Source organism: Haliotis cracherodii, unplaced genomic scaffold (genome assembly GCF_022045235.1).
Source record: "Haliotis cracherodii isolate W230 unplaced genomic scaffold, xgHalCrac1.p SCAF_24, whole genome shotgun sequence".
Lineage (NCBI taxonomy): Eukaryota > Metazoa > Mollusca > Gastropoda > Lepetellida > Haliotidae > Haliotis > Haliotis cracherodii.
The window spans coordinates 9,742,411-9,759,294 of NW_027266280.1; the positions used below are offsets into that span (position 1 = coordinate 9,742,411).

A 16,884-nucleotide genomic window follows, 5' to 3' on the forward strand; every position below is an offset into this window, starting at 1 on the left:
TACCACTAGACCACGGAGGCAGTATCAGTCACAGTCACTGAGCCCGACAACCCGACCTGGCACAGGTTGCCGGGGGCTAATTCTGACCCGAAATCTCCATGGGGCAATGGAATGTCGGTTTCTTTAACGCCGCACTCGGCAATATTCCAGCTATATGACCGTGGCCTGTAAATAATCAAGTCTGGACCAGACAATCAAGGGATTGATATGGGCATCGATCCACGCAATTGGATATGGTGACATGCATCAACCTGACCACCCAATCTGGGAAGTGGCCTATTACGACAAGCATAGTCGCCTTTTACAGCAAGTATCGGCTGCTGAAGACCTATTCTACCCCGGATCTTCATGGGTCCACAAAGGAATGAGTGACGAGAGAATGGTTTTATGTCATTTGTAGCAATACCACACCAGGGGACGTGTTATGATTCACAAGCGTAACTCATGATGGGAGTCAAACCCAGGACTTTTACGACTGGTCAACCCACTGACCCTGACAAGATGAAGTCGCATGCATGATACAAACGATGCTGATGTTTTCGAAACAAAAGGATATCAGAAGCACTCTTTGCAACAGCAGTTCCAGAACCCATGGCAATACCAATCTCAGCTTTCTTCAGAGCAGGAGCGTCATTCACACCATCACCAGTCTGAAGGAAACAGAGGAACAATCATCACTACAGGCTGCAGCCAAATCAAAACCTTTACCATATCTTCAACTACCAGGTTGATGTTTTAAACTAGAGTATAGACATGGGTATTCTTGTTATTACAGGAGACAAGGGAGAGGGCTTCACATGTTGGATCTTCAACAAGACGAGCAAACACTTTATCCACTTGGCTCACTTACACTTAACAGATTTAATTCAAATACTGTGTAATTAATAATTGTAACTTGTAAGCAATGTCTTGGTATCACCAATGAAAATAATACAGTATCTCGTCTCAAATTCACACTAGTCTTTGAAAACCACATTGACAAAAAGAGGGAGATAGGGAGATAACTACTAACCATAGCCGAGATTTCTCCCTCTCCTTGCAAGTACTCTACGATCTTGGACTTGTGAGCAGGTTCAACACGGGCGAAAAGACGAGCTCTCATGACAGCAGCTCTCTGGTCTTCAGGGGCGAGGTCATCAAACTCACGGCCGGTGAAGGACAATCCCTCTGTCGATTCATTCTCCTTGAACACTCCGATTCTGCGGCAGATAGCTTCAGCAGTAGCCTGAAGAAAGAAACAAACTGTCAGACTGCGTCCTGGGTTCCTAGAGCAGAATCCACTTTAATTTCGAAGCAAAAAATTATACAAATGTGGAAAGAAATAAAAATTACAAGCGCAGTTTTTCTGTTCTGATAAACTTTGATAACATTTGTTTGTTGTATAATGGGGCATTCAGCAATATTCCAGCTATATGATGGCGGTCTGTCAATAATCGAGTCTGGACCAGCCAATCCAGTGATCGACGTCATGAGCACTGATCTACATAACTGGGATACAATGACATGCAGCATGAGCAAGCCTGACCAAATGATCCCATTAGTCACCTCTTACTACAAGCATGGGTCAACCAAGTCTGAAGTAGAATGACACGAGTGAATATTGTTTTACGCTGATCAGAAGTATGTCAGCCATTGCAGATGGAGATGAAAAAGATGTTATATAATAAAAAAGCAACAAAGTCAAAACAAAGAATCCTAAATCAAGGCGAATCTTACATTGGCAAAATGATTTGCCTTAGACCACCAGTGTGATTTTACGCCACTCTTAGCAATATTCCAGCAATAACATGGCGGGGGACACCAGAAACGGGCTTCACACATTGCAACCATGTCCGGAATGGAACCCGGGTCTGCGGCGTGACGAGGGACGCTTTAACCACCAGGCTACCCGACCGCCCTCATTAGGACGTCTAACCTGGACTCCCCACAGGGAGAGACGGCATGAACCACACTTCTCCTTACCTTGTTGTCGCCGGTGATGACGATGACACGGATACCAGCGTTACGGCAGTCGTTGATGGAGGTGAGTACCTCAGTACGAGGGGGGTCCAACATACCAACAATACCAACGAAGGTCATGTTTGTCTGAAACAGGAATTACTCAATGAATATCTATATTTCTAATCAAAGTTAAATCAGTAGTTGTTTTGTGAAGTGATACAAAAGCACCTCATACCTAAGATTTTCAAATTATGACAAATAGAAATCAAGTTTGTTTGTTGTTTAACGCCTCTGTACATAATCAAGTCTGGTTCAGACAATCCAGTGATTGACATGAGCATTGCTCTACACAATTGGGATACGACAATATGCATCAAAGAAGTCAGCGAGGCTAACTAAACTTTTCTATTGGTCGCCTCTTACGACAAACTTGGGTTACTGAAGATCTATTCTAATCCAGATCTTCAATGGGATTTCAAATAATGCAGTGAACAGAAATCATGTAAAGGATCTGCAAAACATGATACATCATCAGTGTGACAATATTTGTGCCAGAGAGAGAGCTAATACCCTGCAGTCAGCAATATTCCAGCCATATCTATGCGAGCTGTAAATGATTGATTCTGGACAACGCAGTCCAATGACTGACAGCATGAGCAACGTAAAAAACAAGATATGACGACACATTCAGTCGGGTCACAAAGCCTGCCCACTAGAGATTAACGTAAGTCGGCTGAAACTGTGGATATATACTACTCAAAACAAGTTAAGGAGCACCCACAATTAGTAGGCTGTGTGTTGCAATTCCACCAGCCATGACAGATGAACTATTGTCATATGAAGAAAACGGGTGTTCCTTAACATATTTTGAGTAGTATATATATATTGAAACTATTTGTGAACTACACAGGTATTGGCTGACCTCATACTGGATGAACTTGCGGGAGTCTTCCAGGTCCATGTCCTCGCGACGGGGTGGGTTGTCGATGGTGGCCAGGGCCAGGCAACGCAGCGTGTCACGTCCTGCAACACACACACACACACACTTGTCACCTTCTACAGGTTTAGGGAACACCAGGATTAACACCACTACTTGTGCAGGTAGTGATAAGATTCAGGCCCCGTCCACAAAAGGATCATGGCACTACAATTGTCTTAAGTCTATGTTAAGGTATGGAGTTACAATCGTCTTAGCGCTATGATCGCTTTGTGGAACAGGGCCCAGACTCGTAGCTATTCACCGACATCCTATACATAGTACAAAGACTTCAAAATAAAGATCCAAACCCAGGAATATGTTTTGTTTGTTTGTTTGTTTGTTTGACGCCGGACTCTGCAATATTTCAGCTATATAAAGACGGTCTGTAAATAATCGAGTCTGGACCAAACAATCTAGTGATTGACATCATGAGCATCGATCCACCCAATTGCAATGATGACTTGCATCAACCTAGTCAGCGAGCGTGACCACCCGATCCCGTTAGTTGCCTCTTACGACAAGCATGGGTTTCTGAAAAACAATTCCAACCCGGATCCCCAGGAATATGAGATGGACAAACATTATCTACTGAAGTACCTCAATGGCTGTACAACTTACAGAGGAATATAATTTGAGAATTGTTGAAACAGTACTCTGGTCTTATTTCTCGTTATCTTGGAGTGACGTACCTGTTCCATAGGCCTTTGTGTGCTTCATGATCTCGTTCTTGATGGCGGAGGACATGGGGACCTTGTTTCCTCCGACACGGACATGGGTACAGCGGTCAAGCAGACCCTCGGGTGCTCCCTGAAACAGGAAATCATCTTGTCAACATCCTGCCAAGACTCATTACATTGTCATCATCTCTACCCTATTGTTGTCAGGATCTTGATAATACTTGCATAAAAACAAATTTATGATGCCCCAAATCCACACCCTAAAGCATCCTGAAACTGCTACATTATACCCATGTCAATTGATCAGTGTCCACCCTATTTTCATTCTCAACTCCCTGGGGAGCACCTCACCTTGCAGAACATGCGAGTGCCTCCTGGTTGCCTTGTGGGCTTGTTGGGGACGCAGTACACACTCATGGACTTTCGGTCCCGGGAGAATTCCAGGGTAAACTCCTTCTTCCACATGTTCTGGATGACCTGGTTGCAGGCGACGCCAGCCTCACGCTTGTTGAGTCCGGACTTGTCGGTGTTGTAGACGTTCATCTTCTCTGTGAGCACGGTCAGGGCGGTCTCGGTGGCCTCGCCTACCTTCTCATACTGGTTCTTGGCCTGCAAGGCAACATCAGCGTGTGAGAGAGTAGTGCTTGTGAGAAATGTCTTTGATTTATGGAAGGGAACAGGACATCATTTTGAATTTTGTGCTCACTGCACACTCCAGCATGAACAAGAGTGATCTAAGAGTGAGTGAGTTGGTGTTAACGCCGCTTTTAACAGTATTCCAGTTATATCACGGCGTGTCAGCTTAATGTGGGAGGAAAGCCCTAAGTGATGCATGTCTCAGACATTTACCACTTCGGTGAAACCCACAAGCACAGGTATGGTGTTGGCAAACCTAGAAACATAATCGGGGCGAACCGGGATTCGAACCTACAATCATAGGTTTCCTCCGTGCCTAAGGGACGCAACTCTGCACAGCGATTCGCGGCGCCTTAGACGGCTGGGCCACCCGTGCCCCCAGTGATCTAAGACATATGAGTAGAGTAAATGCTGTTTAACGCTGCAGTGTTCCAGATGTATGATCATAGCCTGTAATAATCATATGGTCAAGATGGTTTTGCATTTATGTCAATGCTTGGGAACTCGGCAATCCCCCCACATAAACTGTATTTAAAAACTTATCTTTAGACAAGGCTAAAGGTTCGTCTTCAAACAGGCACACTTAACAATGTGTCAGAGCAGTTCTTTCCTTAGAGCCTTTGAGTAGTTATAACTAACTAGACAAGTGCTCTACAAATAATAATAATGATAATGATAATGATAATTCTTACATCATTGTAGTCGACGCTGGAGTCGTTGCACATGCCGCAGATGGTGGCCATCTCCTCCAGGCCGGGGAAGTCGGAGGTGCGGATCTTCTTGGACTGGTAGAACCTAGAACATCACAAACAACAATCATCAGAAACACCCCACACAACATCGGAAACACCCCACACAACATCGGAAACACCCCACACAACATCGGAAACACCCCACACAACATCAGAAACACCCCACACAACATCAGAAACACCCCACACAACATCGGAAACACCCAACACATTTGAAACACCTCACAGAGAATCAGCACTGAGAAAGAGATTTTATGAGTGCTTCCAGTATGGCTGATTTTGCACTGAAATCTAAATCTGTGGTCTGGACGCTACATTATCCCAGGAGACACCCAGCTCAAGTTGGGTTTCATCCCTGCATGTAGACGACACCGTGACTCAGATCTATCTAGTCCAAAGCTGACTGATAACTGCCTTTATGAGAATGAGAAGTTGGAGTCCACGTACACTTCACCCTCAGGGGCATATGTTGATCCGGTGATCTCGAACTGGGAAGTCTGGATATCGTTGCCTTCTACCTTGCTGAACACAAACATCTGAAACACAGACATGAAGTCCATTAGTCAGACTAAAATAACATGCGGTCTGGGCTTCAAAGTAAAATTGAAAAAAAGAAATCTGCTGAAGTCATCCTCGCTCATTCAGGGTATTTTATCTGTATTCTAATATTAAAAACCCTAGACCCATTCGTTACCATAGCTTTGTTTTAAGTTCAGTATAAAAGATAAAACAAAAAAGAATGAAATAAAACTGCATGTTTCACAAGATCTCCATTCAGAGAATAAAAGGTGCTTGGTCACTTGTACTAAACTGTCTCCTAGCTTTTACTGCCTCACACACCTCGGCATGAATGGTAGCATCAAGATGGACTTCCAGGTCCACCTTGGGAAAAGATTTCTTTTAACAGCCTAATGTGTCATTGAAAACTCCTTCACATTTAACTATATCCAGGATTCAAAGGTCGATATTCTTAATGTAAATCTATGACAAACATGCATGCGAGTCATTTGGATGGGTTGTTTATCAAGCTCAGGAGCAAGAGATGGTGATGTCACTTCTGAGGCTAAGCCATGTTGACAACGTTGACCACATATGGTTGCCATGACACCCACCTTACAAACAGACATCTGATTGGTTGTGAGTGTGCCAGTCTTGTCAGAGCAGATAACGGACGTGCAGCCGAGTGTCTCCACGGATGGCAGACTTCTCACAATAGCGTTCTTCTTGGCCATTCTCCTGGTACCTGCACACAGAAAACACAAGTTGACACGACAAGCGTATATTCTTCATACCTACAATCAACCAACCTCGTACAAAGCATTATGACCAAAGTGTACCAGTACCCATAATGTTTGGACAACTTTTAACAAAATTATCACGACTTGTCCACTTAATATGGCTGGGAAAAGATTCATGATTCTGGTGCTGCCAAACCAAGGACCATTACTTGAGTAAATCTAGGATAAAAACCTATAATCAGTGGATCCTGCATGGGTAAGGGACGTAACTCTGCACAGTAAATCACAGCCAATTGCAGCCCTTAAGACTAGAGCATAAATGAATTTTTTTAAAATCTTTGATTTGGTTTTTTACTTAGCTTTACAATGGCTTTTTCTGTTTTCTTTTCCAAATAAATTTCACGAATTGGGGCAACTGGATTTCTTTCCTTCCAACAGGAAAGTCTTATTTTCAATGTCTGGCCCCCCCCCGTGGGGATTTCATCATACTCCAAAGGCATGGATTGCTGCTTATATCAATCACTAGATTGTCTGGTCCGGCCTTGATTATCAAAGAGCCCAAATGACATAGCTGAATCCAGCGCTAAATAACAAAACAAAAAATTTCTAGCAAAAAATCCTGCACTGACCGAGAGCAAGACAGGTGGTGATGACAGCAGGCAGACCCTCGGGAATGGCAGCCACAGCCAAGGCAACAGCGATCTTGAAGTAGTAGATGGCGCCCTGCAAGACAAGTACAGAGTGAGTGAGGGAGTTCATCACCTTGGCATTTACAGCAATGGACTAAAGGTCAACACCGTAATCCAAGGAACAACACTGTAACTAGGGTCGCCTAGGTTACCAGGACTTTGAAAATCCATGTCAATCCTTTCGTGGAATCTTATGTCGAGTAATCCAAAAATGGTGGTAATAATCCAGTTGCAACACCAGCTTGACAACCGTGAAACAATCCACTCGAAAACTTTACGTCATCTCCCATGACAACAAGTCCAAAGAAGCTCCTATCCAAATTGGGTTGGGAAAATGGTAAATCCATATATAGTGCATATCCAATGTGTCACCGTCCAAAGAATGGCCTTGCAGACTGTTTTCCTGCTGAGCAAACCAAGATGAGGAACAAATTCTCTCCTGAACCTAATGTCAGCCGCAGAGCACAAAGTCAATGCCTATAACTCACAATATGCTAAGTAATTATGCTAAACATGATTCACTTCTTTTTCAAATCCTTTTTTTATCGGTTCCATGTAACGTTTGTTTACCTTGATCCATGATCCACCGTGAGCGGGGTCATTGAAGTGACCGATGTTGATGGCCCATACAGCTACGCAGATAACAGTAATGACCTGCAAGGAGAACATTATATCAGTACACGATGATTACACGAACAAAGTTATTTCACAATTGACTTTTACTTGTATGAGTTCATTGGAGTGAGTCGGGGTTAACGCCGCTTTGAACAGTATTCCAGTTATATCACGGCGTGTCAGCTATGTGGGAGGAAAGCCTGGGGTGAAATCCATGAGCATGGGCCTAGTGCTTACAGGCCTAGAAACAATCAGGGCGAACCAGGTTTTCAACCCATGGTCATATGTTTTGAGACGCAACTCTGCATAGATAATTGCTGCAACTTTGACAACTGGGATACCCGTAACCCACTATGAGTGAGTGAGTGAGTGAGTATGGTTTTACGCCGCTTTTAGCAATATTCCAGCAATATCACGGCGGGGGGACACCAGAAATGAGCTTCACACATTGTACCCCTGTCGGGAATCGAACCCGGGTCTTCGGCGTGACGAGCGAACGCTTTAACCACTAGGCTACCCGACCGCCCCCACTATGAGTGAGTGAGAGTACGCTGTAGCCATATTCCAGCAATATCACGGTGGGGGACGCCAGTAATGGGCTGCACCCATTGATTGTATGCATACAGGGAATCAAACCCAGGTCTTCAGCATGACAAGTGAACACTTCAACCAGAGGGCTTCAAAGTCCAAACCTTCAAAGATTGAAGCCCGGAGTATGAATGTCATGTCAAGAACACATTCTCATGAAAAACATATGAAATATATTGTTCCTACGTTTATGAACGTCAGTTTCACAGTCATTTGACCGGCCCCTCCTCCAATGTAAAAGCTGTGTTATATAAACTTCACATTAAAAAAACCCTGCATTTTTCTGATTTAAATGTGACTTCTACTGAGCCACATGAATAAAGCGAGGAGGTGATCATTAGTGCATGTGTACCTTGGACAGCTGGTTGGAGAACTCGTCCAGTTTCTGTTGCAGGGGAGTCTTCTCAGTCTCTGTGTCCATCATCTCGTTACGGATCTTGCCTGGAACATGAAACATTTGTCAGTTCTTCCCAAACACAAATTATTTCTTAAAAACAATTTTATTCCAATGATTTAAAGCCAAACATATTTGTGTCTTCTACACCAAAGGCAACTATTGGCAACCTTCTTAATAGCTCTAATGTTAACACACAGGCCATAATGAACTGAGCTTACTAGAACTACTAGTAAGCTCAGTTCATTATGGCCTGTGTGTTAACATTAGAGCTACTAGTAGCAGCACTGCATGGTATTACTGGTATACTGACATATGCATTTCGAATGATACAAATTGCAATGGATTTTTTTGTTTCAGTATATAGGGTAAAAAAATATATATAAGTTTGTTAATTTTTATATCAAACTTAATATCTACACAGAAATTCATTCACAAATGATGTTACTGTTCAAAATTGACAAACTGGTGGAAACACAGAATGGATGCCTCATGTTATCTCCCCTGTATCCATGACTACAAAATGGTGGTGACTGACCACGCTGAGTAATATTTACCTAAGAATGGAGAAAATACAATCTGCATGTATAATCGGTCAATCACTGTTAAACACCCAGTATATCACAACATTGCAATACTATTGTGTTTTGCCAATACACATCCCTACTTACTGGACACAGAAATGTTACTTGACTTGGGCTTCAGACCAGTGGTTTAATTCCAGATTGTTTAACATTTCCAAGTCTGATGACAAATTTCATGTGAAATGTAGCTTGTTTCCTTCCTAGGATTTCAATGTACGTCCGAAATGTGCTTTGGTAATCAAAACAAAGCATTTCAACATTCCCTGTACAGTTGACCCACCCACGCCAAAATGTCTTGTGAAAATGAGAACAGGGATTGATTATATCCAAGAACGTCCACTTTCCTGAATAGAGGTAAACATACAGCAATAACCACCCTCCCACCCCAAAATGTTTGAAATTCCATTAGTATTTAGGATTGATTTAACATTAACAAAACTGGTCAGCGCTAGCAGGCTCATTCTAACCTCCATCCCTGGAGAACAGATGGATTGAGATATCAGGTTATCTATCCCATACTGAAAGGTATGAATATATTGCACTGTTTATTGAAATCCTGTTTTATCAGTTTAGACAAATACTGGCTAAAAAAATGAAAGGCATGAAGAGTGCATCATTTTTCGATTCTTATGGAATGTCTCCTGGTACTTTTAAACAGTTTTACACACTAGCAGTCAGTCATACTAGCGCTTATGTAAATGCTTAGTCTCTATCACAGCCCCCAGACAATATACAAAAAAAGGAGTCGTAACTCAAGTCTAAAATGATTTGGCAAGTCTACACTGCCTCAGCCTGAAATTGAGGATTGTTTGGGGCTCCATTTGAAGTTTACATTATACTTTGAAGATATAATATACTTTTAAATGCAACAGCTTTATTTCTGGAACTAAATGTTAGTCTGGTAAAAGCATTCAATTCTTGCCTAGACATGGAAAATACATATGGGCTTTTTTAAGCGTCAAGAAAAATTCCTTTAACTCAGATCTAGCAATGAATTTTTCACCTGTTCAGTAACAGGAGATTTTTGCTATGCCCAGTGTAGCACTACCAAAAGAGCATCAAATGCCTAGATCACTTTCTTAACACAACTTATGACCAGGATATTGTGTTGCATTGCATTTTATTGATTACAAGTAACAGAATCGTAACTGTTGGAATTCACTATGCTGGTTTCCTGAACGTCTGTGCATCTTTTGTAGTAAGGAGGTGCCCTGTACCGACACAGAATCAAACACTGCCCTCAGTTAGCACACTAATGAACCTCAGTGCTCAGCTATAACACTTGGTAATCATAATGCCTGTGTTTAGAAATGCCTCAAGCATTTACAGACTAGATCTGCACTGCTGCCATTTAGTTTTTTCCTGTGGTATTCACATTGGATATTGTATCGCTCATAATCTTTCCACATACTTTCTTATCTTTACCCCATGCAAAATCAAATTTATTACCCACAGTGCATCACACACCATGGCTGCACTGTAATCACCATGCACAGATTGCAATATAATTAGAAACACCTTGACACAAGGCAGCCAGAGTTACCTCCCCTGGACCTTCCAGCCATCAGGAGGCAGACGGCAAGATGGAAGCCTTTTATGGTAGGGCATGAGCATAGGAGGAAGATACCGAGGGGAAACGCAGTGGAATACAAAGGTCACAGAGAAACAAGGTGATCGAAAGATAGCTAACTCAAGTGTTGGAGTTGCCAGGAGCCTCTCCATATGTTCTACACACCTCTTTTATCTGTGCTGAGGTAGCCCGTTACATTGCATACCAAAACACCCCTGCACAACGTGAAACTAATTAATTTACAGGTGCATGGCATTTCCCAAACAACCTATCAAAAATATTTTTACAGCTACTGGCACATGGTCAATATATGATAATGGAGAGCTATTCTTTTTCGGTTGTAATCTGATAAACAAAGGTTAGGTGGCAAACTTGAAGCTTCACATATGGTGAGATGTTTTCACAAAACCTTTCTAATCTACTTCTCTGGTGTACTGTAAACGGAAATGTGCTTGAAAAGTGTTCAAACTAAGTTGGAAAGTCGATGGGTGCTTTTCATCATCTAAATGTTAAAATAACCATTTTGTGGATCCCTAGGACACATTCCAGCAACACTCAAAGACACCAGGACCACCCGTAACTTCTATCACTGCTAAAGATTGTTGGCCTTAATTAGGTGCCAAAAAATCATATCACTATCACTGGCTAACAAATGGAACCGGTTGTATTTTTTAAAGAAACATTATAAGATATTTCACCTGTTTCTTAATTAACTGACTTCATGTCTACACATTCTTTGAAACTTATTTACACCACTAGTCCAGTAATATGTAGAGAACTTCCAACATTTTAAATTCTAGATAGTGAGCGTGAAGTTTGGTTTAATGATGCTTGGAACATATTCCAGCAATAACACGGTGTGTCAGTTGAATGTGGGAGGAAAGCCTGAAGTTATGCAAGTCTCAGATGCTTACCACTTGGTGAAACCCTAACTTCTAATCCTAAGTTTTTAAATATAATTTTATATTAATGACTCAATTGTGTATATCACTTGTTCTTGTCGCATATGCCTGAAATAATCCTGATGCAACATCAAATTATAACTCTCTCACTGATCCTAAGTATGTCTTACCCATGATAGAAATAGAATGGATTCTGGATCGTAGAAGTTAGGTGTGTTAGATTTTATAGGAATCCTTTCAATTTTCAAAATGTCAATAGGGTAATGACACACACTTCTTATTTCAAAATTAGTGTTATCACAGAGACCCCTTTCTCTTTCTCTTGACATTTAAGGGTTTTGACAGATGCCTTAATTGTTACACAAGATCAGGGCTATGACAGAACCCTTGAATCTTATGCAAGCATATTGATAGTGAACATGCGACTGGTGCCATTTCTGAAGTTGAGATGATTCCATATTGGCCAATGACTGCTCTACCTCGAGCTGTGTCACGCAGGAAAAACCTGCGTATGCAGCGCACATCTCTGGTAGACTCTGCTCGCGATGCTGAGTGAGCACCTGAGACAGGCGTCGGCAGCAGGCGGTTGTTACCAGGATAGCCGGGGAGAAGAGGGATAGAAACATTCCTGACATGTCGCTGTGTTAACTGCTGCACCAACAGTATCAACAGTGCATATGTACACACAGGAATCTGAAGGCTGGTATTAACACACACAGAAAGACAGAGGAAATAAGTTGCTTAGTCAGCAAGAATCAAGAATGAGATGCAGACTAATTAGTGGCAATGATGAGCTGTAGCAAGGACTGAATCTTAATACCTGCATGTCCCTACTAATAAACACGTCCAAACACCATATCCAGGCCATATTTATAAAGTAATCATTCTCATCTTGTAAGTGTCTATGCATAAAACCTCTTAAAAATATCAAAAAAAGGTAATATTTTCCTTGAAACTGAACCTTACAGATCAAAGTCAGAATGAGCGCTATTTTGCATTCAGTGCATTTATTAGAATTGGAGATTATTTCTTTTGCATGGACTGTTCATAAAGTCATGAATTCCCCCCCCCCCCCCAAATTTGACAAATTTCTTTTCTACATCAATCACTTCAAGAAAGTCCACATTGCACCCCACACGACTAATTCCCTCCACGTGGTGCTAAACTGCTCGTCAAACTACCGTAACACTAATCAGTTATGTCAGCAGGAAAAAATTAAACCGGTAATGTTTTTGCAATGACCTTGAGAAGAAATCTGCAACATCGACAACGTGAAGGAGGTGGTGGTGTTCCCCACGCCGCGGTGCCAGCACCTACCAATATGTACTGGCATTGACCAGGTATGGTGAGAGGAGACACACTACACCGATATCAAACATATCGGATTACCCCACTCCTCACACCTTCCCACAGTACATTCAAGTAGATGCTGTTTCCCTACTGCTGGCTCGGCTTCAGATACTGTTTCCCCGACTACCGACTTCCTTGAGATCCACGTGGGGAAGCTAGCTACCAGTTAACCAGTTGTGAAACGAATCTCCGTTCATGAACTCGCGATATGTTCCCCAACGTCTACTACTCATACCCATGTAGACACTCTAATCACTTTTCCAGCTTCTTCCCAGTATTTTAACTAAAACACCTTATCACTAATTGCATTGAAGATTCGTCATGGTGTACATTCTAGGGTATATTTATAGTCTCAAGTCCTTGTTCAACTAGAGCACTCAAAATATAGTAAAAGAACACCCGATTCTTTCACATTACTGTAGGTAATATGTCATGGCTTGACTATAATAACATGAAAGAATGTGTGGTCCTCAAATTGTTTAGAGTAGTATATATACAAGTTGGTCTTAGGTGAGCTGAGGGTGAAATTGGGTTTAATGTCGTGTCCAAGATTATTGCACTTATGTATAGCGATGTTCATGCGTGTGTGTGTGGGGGGGTACTAGTCAGGACGTGCATGTACATGTGTGTGTTTGTGTGGCTGCTTGTACTAGTCAGCACTGATGCCGATTTATAGTGCTAGCTCACTGAGATACCATGCCACAGTTTAACATGAATACCCCACTCAGACACAGTATACTGACTCCGTGCCGACTAGTCCATGTTTTAGCCCCTTAATGCAGAGTGCCAGACAGGGTAACAACAAGTACCATCTTTTAACGTCTTTTGGTATGACGCGGCTTGGGATCAAACTCCGGACCTTCCGCTCTACCTCTAGACCACAGAGGCAGTCTCTTCATACAAAACACAATGCATGCACCTGAATGACAATGGTCCCTCTGCTACACATGCAGAATGGAGGAAAGCTGGCGGTAGCGCCAAGTCACAAGCATCACAAGGTAACCTCGGACAAAATGTCTGCTTAACTATCCCAGACAAAACGGTACAGGAGTGAGAGGGAGTTGGGTTTAATGCTGCTTTGAACAATATATTCAAGTCATATCCCTGTCAGCTTCATGTGGGAGGAAAGCCCGAGGTGATGCAGGTCTGACGTTTACCACTTCAGTGGAACCTATGAGAACAGGTATGGTGCTTAGTAACACTGAAACCTAATCGGGGCGAACCAGGATTCATAGGTTGATGTCGGGCCGTGGGATGAAAGCATGGAGAAAGGATATCTAACACCCACTCACCAATTTCAGTGTTTAATCCAGTTCCAATGCAAATACCACGGCATTTTCCTGCAGCAATATTGGTTCCCTGAAACACAAAGATGAAAAACATTCATAATCTTGCACTTCTTTACATCGTCTGCAAACCAAGCCAGTCATCTGTGCATAGAGGCAGTTGAAACACAATACAGACAGAAGTGGAGATGAGGCCTAGCAACACCATTCAGGTGCTCAGCGTTACAATAAAACAATTTCTAGACATGACTGTTTATAGGGAAAATTTCAGACCCCATAGATATGGTGCTGACAGACCATGGCTGATAATTGGGAAGACATTTAGATACAACCCGACAACCGACACGGACTACAGATACCATCAGCCTCTTTCTGGAGCCGAGTCATGGCTATTATAATTAATGAGTGAGTGAGTATAGTTTTAAACCGCTTCTTGCAATATTCCAGCAATATCACGGCGGTGGAGACCAGAAATAGGCTTTACACATTGTACCCATGTCGGGAATCGAACCCTGGTCTTTGGTGTGACAAGCGAACGCTTTAACCACAAGGCTACCCGACTGCCCCATTATTCTTAACAAACAAATCAGAGTGAATAAGATTTTATTGCTTTCAGCAATATTCCTGCAATAACGTGGCAAGGGACACAAGACATGTTTCACACATTGCACTGATATTGGGAACTGAACCCAGACCTTCGGTGTGACAGGCCAGTGCTTGCCCACCCCACCACCCACAAGTTCCCACTTACAGAGAAAAGGATGTTCTTCTTGTCCTGGTTCACAGCGCGGGGGTCGGGGATTGGGTCGGTGTGTTTCAGAACACTCACAGATTCACCTGCAAGGAGGACATGACATGACATTTAGTTCACCATCTCAACAAGAGCTTCATGACAATATCAAACACAAACATAAGGAAATATTCCGAACTATTAGTGTCACAACATAGGCTTGTGTCAGCAAAATGACATGCCACAGGAGCCTGAGAAGAGCTGAGTCAGCAGGATCTATCATGGCCCTTGTTTACACAAAACACTCACAGCTGTGTCTATCACAACTCGTATACTGTTATCCAACTTACGAGAGTCGTAGAGTGAGCGAGTCTGGTTTTAGGCCACTTTTAGCAATATCCCAGCAATATTGCCCCGCGGGACACCAGAAATGGGCTTCACACATTGTGCCCATGTGGAGAATCGAAACAGTTTTTAGTATGACAAGCAACGCTTTAACCACTAGGCTACCCTACTGCCCCTGACAGTCGTAGAGCTGCGATCTATTTGAGACATAGGGCCAGTGCCCGAATAAAAAAAGCAGCCTCGGCACGATTATATCTTCAACAGAATTAGACTGCCGTTGAACTATGAAAGGTTTGAAGACTTGGCCCTTGGTCAAACATTATAACCAGGACCTACACGTCTACACTTCAAAGCTTGATGGCAATATGCCTCTCGTCAGCCAGCAGTGAATGGGTACCCAGTAAGATGTGATGGTAATGAGACTGTTCACCTTCTAAGGCCTAATAGGCACTTTGGATTGTATCAAAATGAAAATTGAGTGCACACTGATCTATCAGCCGGGGTAGTAACGTAGCATTTGAGCATGCTCTAGGGTGTGGATTTGGCACATTATAAAAAAAAATAAAAAAATAATAATAATAATAATAGATGATGATGATGATGATGATGATGATGATGATGATGATGATGATGAGGATAACCTACCAGTGAGGATAGCCTGATCAACTCTCAAAGTGGTGGAATGGACAGCGGTAATACGAATATCAGCAGGCACCTTGTCACCGACTGCAACCAGAATAACATCAACGTACAGAACAGAGACAGAAAATTACTCACAATCATATGACAACATATATAATAAGTTTGCTCACACTTAAATAGCTTCAAATACTGTGATAAATGGTACACCAAGACATCATCGTAAACTTTATTCAAAATTCATGAGCAGGCACGCTGCATCTTAATCCAGTCTGGCTTTCACCACTAGTTCGACGCCCCAGGCTAGTAAAATTATGTTAGTCCAGTAAGCTCAGCTAGTATAGTCCAATATCTAATAATATCTAATGATATCAAAATCTACAAAACATTTTGTTTATAAACAAAATCGGGTATATAGACTCAAAAGTTGACTATTGCTCCTAGACTATATTTTGAATTCAAACAAGACACGACATGGCTGATATACTGCCGAAGTGACTTGAAATTTTAACTCACTCACTGGTTTCAAACAATATGCGTACCTGACACCTCGACAATATCACCAGGGACGAGGTTTCTGGCTTTGATTCTCTGAATACCACGGTGGTTCTGGCGGTAGACTTTGGCGATTTCAGGCTCATACTCCTTAAGAGCCTCAATAGCGTCTTCTGCATTACGCTCCTGTGAGGGGAAATATTCATACACGTTAATCATTGCAGATACGGAACGCTCATGGATCAGTACTGATGACACATCAATATGTAACTAATAACATGCATCGGGTATTATCAACAGGGGATGTCAGGTCAAGGTTTGATTACTTACAGACTGCCGTCATACAGTGTAATATTGCTGGGTAAGGTGTTGAATAAGCACAATATCTATCACTGAATTGCAGGTCAAGGTTTGATTATTTACAGACTGCCGTCATACAGTGTAATATTGCTGGGTAAGGTGTTGAATAAGCAC

At 42.3% G+C, this 16,884-nt stretch overlaps 1 protein-coding gene across 4 annotated transcripts in view; it reads right to left on the reverse strand.

The window, feature by feature from the left end:
- Positions 1-16,884, reverse strand: part of LOC139472243 (calcium-transporting ATPase sarcoplasmic/endoplasmic reticulum type-like) — a 58,532-nt gene that overhangs the window by 15,456 nt on the left and 26,192 nt on the right. For all 4 annotated transcript variants that reach the window (XM_071254631.1, XM_071254632.1, XM_071254630.1 and 1 more), the window contains exons 5-20: positions 16,458-16,596; positions 15,922-16,002; positions 14,953-15,038; positions 14,208-14,274; positions 8,468-8,556; positions 7,483-7,566; positions 6,853-6,946; positions 6,098-6,228; positions 5,433-5,521; positions 4,926-5,028; positions 3,949-4,206; positions 3,610-3,727; positions 2,864-2,964; positions 1,963-2,085; positions 1,013-1,225; positions 556-650 (exon numbers count right to left, since the gene is read on the reverse strand). In XM_071254631.1, coding sequence (XP_071110732.1) covers positions 556-650; positions 1,013-1,225; positions 1,963-2,085; positions 2,864-2,964; positions 3,610-3,727; positions 3,949-4,206; positions 4,926-5,028; positions 5,433-5,521; positions 6,098-6,228; positions 6,853-6,946; positions 7,483-7,566; positions 8,468-8,556; positions 14,208-14,274; positions 14,953-15,038; positions 15,922-16,002; positions 16,458-16,596 — 1,871 coding nt within the window. The remainder of the gene's footprint in view (positions 1-555; positions 651-1,012; positions 1,226-1,962; positions 2,086-2,863; positions 2,965-3,609; positions 3,728-3,948; positions 4,207-4,925; positions 5,029-5,432; positions 5,522-6,097; positions 6,229-6,852; positions 6,947-7,482; positions 7,567-8,467; positions 8,557-14,207; positions 14,275-14,952; positions 15,039-15,921; positions 16,003-16,457; positions 16,597-16,884) is intronic.